General features: G+C 32.5%; 1 protein-coding gene across 1 annotated transcript; it reads right to left on the minus strand.

The window, feature by feature from the left end:
* Window positions 1–3628: 3628 nt before the first annotated feature.
* Window positions 3629–5758, minus strand: LOC122054961 (zinc finger MYM-type protein 1-like). Its single transcript, XM_042616370.1, has one exon. The coding sequence runs from the start codon at window positions 5756–5758 to the stop codon at window positions 3629–3631; it is 2130 nt and encodes a 709-aa protein (XP_042472304.1).
* Window positions 5759–6060: the final 302 nt, after the last annotated feature.

The following is a 6060-nucleotide window of genomic DNA, read 5'->3' on the forward strand; positions in this document are numbered from 1 at the left end:
AAATGTCAGGAAACAAATGAAAGGTGCGATGCTATAATTGACAAGAAGAAGGGCACATCAAGGATAACTGCCCAAAACTGAAGGACAAAGACAAGAATAAAAAATCAACCCAGAAAAAGTACAAGAATCTAAAGGTGACATGGGACAAAACGTTGTCATCAGAGTCAGAGATTGAAGCCTATGCCGGACTTGTGCTGATGGCAAGTCACCAAGATGATGACAAAGCGAGTTCATTCGAAATGAGTTTGGAGATTATCGACAAAGGAGGAGCCACTTCGGAATAAAATAGCAATATAGAGGGAGCATCAGATAACGAGATCGACAAGGTAAGTCATGTACGATTTCTACCTCCTAGCAAATTATATAAATTTATAAAAATGCTTCCTAAAAATTCTTGTAAATTAGAAATGGAAAATGAACAATTTAAAAAGGAAAATGAAGAATTAAAAATAACTTTAGCAATATCCTGTCGATTAGAAGATTTTGATAAGTTAAAAATGAAAAATGAAAAATTAAGGGATTAAATAGAACAACTTGAAAAGAATCAGGTTCATAGTTCTAGGAATTATTCAGGGCTAAATTGATATTTCAAATATCACAAGAGTCAAATTAAAAAAATTATAAAAAAATTTATTCCTAGAAAGTAATTAATTAATCATGTAGGTCGGAATCTATATTGAGTTTCAAAATCATGTTTATATTAAATTTTCATGCATGTGTTAATTTTAATTTGATTGAATATTTTTTATTGTCTAACTATTCAAATAAATTCTTTCACATCATTTCTCTTTGAAATTAATTAGATCGTAATTTTTATGAGATAAAGGATTTTATTACTTATATTTAGGAAAATTTATAAATTTTTTTGACAATTGTATTATTTTTTATGAGTTTTTCAACAAAAATTATAATTTTAAAATAAAAATTATTTCACAAAATAATTTTTAAAAATTTTATTTTTTTTGTGAAAAACATCATGTTTTCTATAAAATAAAATTTTGTTAAAATTTCTTCTTATTTAATTTTCTTCTAATTTTTTTTGTCAAAATACTAATTTTTAATATTATATATTCTCAAACATTTAGTTTTCAAAACTTTATTTTTTTTCAGAAATACTTTTGATTTTTACATTCTCAGCAAATTTTTTAAAAATTTTCAAGCTCAAAATCTATTTTTAAATATTTTTTCAATAACAAATCTCTATGAATAGAATAATTAAATTATCTACTTAATTTAATTTTGTTAATTCATGACAATTTTATCACTATTTTGGATAAATATATTTAACTGTTAATAAAATATAGAATTTTTCAATGATTAAAATAATTTTAAAATATGTTTTTCTAAATCAAACTTTTAAATCACAAAAATTCATTTTTTTTAAAAAAAATCTCAAATTTTTTCTAAGTATTGATCATTGTTTTAGTAGCCCTTAGAATTTTTCACAGATTTTTTATATAAGTACCCCTATTTTTGATGTAATCAAAAGAGGAGAATATTAGATTAAGTCTAGGGAGAGGTACATTTATTTTTTTTTTTGCATATTAATTGTTTTAATTGCATTAAATGTTTATTAATTGCAATTATTATACTATTCTTTTTAACCCCAACTTAACTTGGGTTGATAATATCAAAAAGGGGGAGATTTTAAATACCTCGTGTCAGTTTTAAAGCAATCAACCAAGTCAAGTTAGGCTCTGCATTATTTGATGCCTTGCGTCTGAGTGTGGAAAGACTTACGAACGCACGAAGTCGAGTGGAAGACACGACAGACGAGAACGATGGCACGAGAATAGAGTCGACGGGCTTGGTGCATTCGAGGGACGGGAAGCTGTGTAAGAGTGCACCGATGGAGCAAGAAGGACACGCGCGGCGCTTCCGAGGGACGAGAAGCCAGAGAGGAAGGCTGCTCGAGGAGAATGCCGAAGGTGGGTTTGGGTGAGCTCAACTGTGGAGGGTCGGAGCATCACCTAAGCGATCGGAGACAAAGCCAGTGATCGGAGAAGGCGTCGGACGGTCAACACGAAGTAGACCAGTCTGGGCTCTTGGACCAAATGGTCTGGGCGCTCGAACTGTTTGGGCTCCTGGACAAGATGGTCCAGTGCTTGGACAAGATGGTTCAAGTGCCCGAACCACCAAGGTGCCAGAAGGATGCCTCGTCGCTGTGGATCAACTTTTGGGTCCACTTTAGCACCGGTTCAGCGCCCGAATATGGTCCAAGCGCTCGAAGATGAAAAATCAATCACAAAGTCATTGTGAAGACCATTGCGTGGTGATAAAGTTTGCCACGTTGGGGGCGCCCGGAGAGGATCCGGGCGCCTGGATCATGCCATGTCAGCAAACAGTCAGATTCAACCAATGGGCTATAAATAGAGCCTTGGTCTTCTTCATTTCGAACAACACTTTCTGTATTCGAATTATTTCACTCTGTTATTCGTTTGTCTATGTGTTCAACGTTCTGTACGAGGCTTCTCCACCTTCGACTTATGTTGAAGAAGGAATTGATTAGTTGAGCTTCATTTGCCTTGGATTAACAACTTCCATGGTTACAAACCAAATAAACCCTTCGTGTCTCGTACTCTTTTTTATGCCATTTAGTTTCATCTTTTTAAAGTGTTTATCTTACTTAAATTAGAAGTTTCGAGAAAAGTTATTTTTGTTTTTTTTTTCAGGATAATTCATTCCCCTCTTATCGGCCGCACGAGACCTACTTAGGTTTATGCATACATGCAAGAGAATAATCAATCTTATCTCTAATTAACTACTTTGTATTATATATACAATTTCTATGTTAGTATGGGCATGCCATGTGCACTCACATGCTCTAAGTCTAGGGGATACAATTGGAAAAGAAATTAATTCTTTAGAGTCATGAATAATTATAAAAAGATAATTACTAATTGAAGTCCTCATTGATTTATCAATTTTAGAATTGGCATCATTCATTCTTGTCTCATTATTTTTTATTTGTCTTGTTTCGTATTTTGGTTCTTTAAGATACGATAACACATTTTTTAATTTCTAATGCTAAGTTTTAATTAGTAGAAAGCGAGATGACATTAATGAAGGGGACAAATTAGCAAATTAATTCTTTTAAGTTTATAAGATCGAGGTTCTTTAAGAGCTTTCAGTAATTAGGGTCACTATCAGCTTTTTAGGAGGCTCAAGTAAAGGATCGTCAAGACGTCTAGTGGACGACTCGAGTGAAAGACAGGGACGTAGCCAGCAATATTTTGTCTGGTGGGTACTGGACAAATTGTTTTTACATATTAATTTGAACTTCACATAATAAAAATAAAAGAAACTAAATAAACATATCGAATTCTTATTTAAGCCGTATTTTACGATTTTTCAATACATCAAACTTGTTTATGATAAATTCTGTATCAATACTTGAAGCAATATCCCTCTCTATATAAACAACCATGGTATTGGCCATAAGGTCATTTTCCATTTTATTACGAAGTGGCGTCTTAATGAGTTTCATCCCTGAAAAGGCTCGTTCTGTAGTTGCTGTAGAAACTGGAAGAGTCAAAACCAATCGAACCAACCTATCAATCAAAGGATAGATAACTGACTTTATCGTTCTGGCTAATGTTTGACACAAATGATGCAAAGAATTAAGATTCTAAAACTGCACATGACGCGGTATATCAAATTTATAATGATCTAATTCTCTCTCCAAATCTCCTCTTTCTTCTAGATTGAAATCATAGTAGTAAAATTTATCAACAAGAGAACAAATGTCAGACAGAGAAAATGATTTGAATCCATCAACAGGACTCAAAGCATTACTGAGAGTAAGAAGTTCTATTGTGCCCTCTGGAAATCTTTCATTCAATTCCATCAACTGAAAATCTATTACTGCATTAAATATTTCAAAATGATAATGATCATGGACTGTTATATTGTTTTTCAGCTGGCAAGAACGTTTTGTACCTCGTGTGTAGCAATCATCAAAGTTTGGCACCTCAACATCATTGCTTTCACAAAACTTCAACACATTCCAAAGAAATCCTTCCCATCTATCATCTCGGATCTGTTGAAGATTTAGTCTAGTAGTAGAAACCAAATTTATAGCATTCAAAATATCTATGTCATTCTTCTGTAATGTCTGACACAACTTATCTGATATTCCCAAAACTTCATGCATCAAAAATAATACAAATACGAAGTCAAATGATTTTATATCCAAGTACAAACCTTTAGCCTCTCCTCGAATGTTACTATTGGGACCTTTGTCGACAAGATCTTGAAAAAGTGTACTCACTGAACCAAACAAACCAATGAATCTCCTAACAGAGTTGAAATGTGAACTCCAACGAGTAGCTCCAGCTCGTACCAAAGAACAATCTTGATTAGATCCAGTACCAGTGTCAATTTCTCCCAATTTTATCAAATCATTAATTTCAACTTTTCGGATAGATTTCAATTGAAACTGACGTTTAGCAAATGAACCAACAAAATTAATAGCCGAAGTTAATGTTGAAAAGAAACGCCACACATCATGCACCTCGTTAGAAACTGTAACTAAAGCAAGTTGTAGTCTATGAGCAAAACAATGAATATAATAAGCATGTGGAGAATCTTTAAGAAATAAAGCCTGGAGTCCATTCCATTCCCCACGCATATTACTTGCGCCATCATAGCCTTGCCCCCTTAGATTTTCAGTTAACAGATTGTATTGGTTGAATACATTGCATATCTCTTTTTTCAAAGTTAATGCATTTGTATTTTCAACGTGAACAACTTCAAAAAATCGTTCTCTAATGAACCCATCCCGATCAACATATCTTAAAATGATAGCCATTTGTTCTTTACTTGACTCATCAATTGCTTCATCAACGAGGATACAAAACTTGGCTTCTCCAATTTCTGCACGAATTTTATCCCTCACAATATCAACAATAATTTTCAAAATCTCTCTTTGAATTTCTGGTGATGTGTACTTTGCATTTTCAGATGCTTTTTCCAAAGTACTACCAATTTCTGGATTCATTCTTCCCAACAAAGCTACCAATTCCAAATAATTTCCACGGTTTTTAGAGGCAACTGATTCATCATGATCCCTAAAAGCACAACCTTGCATTGCAAGAAACTTCACACTTTCTATGGACACCTTTAAGAGCAACCGATTTTGCTCAATTTGCTTAGAAGATTGTTTTTCTAATCTTCTATCAATATGCTGATCAAGATTTTTCAAATCTCCCCATTTTCGCATGGCAAAGCTATGTCTTGAATTCCCATCTCCTTCATGTCTCTTGAATGGACAATTTGTACAATTAACTCTTTTCCAATTTTTAAATCTCGTGATAGTGAATGTGTCAAATTGTGCTGAGTTAGTGTCAAAAACATAGCAAGGGAAACAAAATGCACTTTGTTTCTCAATAGAAAATTCATGCCAAGGATATTTTTGAAACCAAGAAGATTGGAATCTACACTTTTGACCTTCACATTCAGTAAAAGGATAATCATATATAGGTTGAATTGGCCCTTTATCAATATATGCTCTTCTTACCTCATCTTGAAGTTCAATGGGATGTTGTAAAATTGGGATGCGAATTCCAGGATTAGAAACATATTGCAAATTGTTACTCGAATTCGGAAGTGGTTCATCAAGAGTCTCATTTTCAAGTCTTGGTCTTTTAGTAGATGTTGGTTCTGAAATACAAGGAGATATGTTATTTGGCCCATTTAAATCACTTGTTGATTCATCATTCTTCTTTATGAAGAAATCAAAGATTTTTTGATTCTTCATTGTAATATTTCACCTGTAATCAAAATAAATTTTGTAAGTCTAAATTATTTAAGCTAATTCAATTCAAATTGCAAATTCTTTACTTTTTTTAACCTATAATATAAGTTCAATTAAAAAGAATCAGCACAATTATAAATATAAAATAACAAGTAAAATCATTTTTCAAAAATAATTTTTTAAAAAATACACTTCAAACATGTGCGAAGCTAACAAATGAAACAAATTTGTCTACATTTTCAAATATGAAGATAAAAATTTCAACCGTATACAACATTTTCAAATTTCAACCCTAAAATTTTTCA

This window comes from Zingiber officinale, chromosome 3B (genome assembly GCF_018446385.1).
Source record: "Zingiber officinale cultivar Zhangliang chromosome 3B, Zo_v1.1, whole genome shotgun sequence".
Taxonomy (NCBI): domain Eukaryota; kingdom Viridiplantae; phylum Streptophyta; class Magnoliopsida; order Zingiberales; family Zingiberaceae; genus Zingiber; species Zingiber officinale.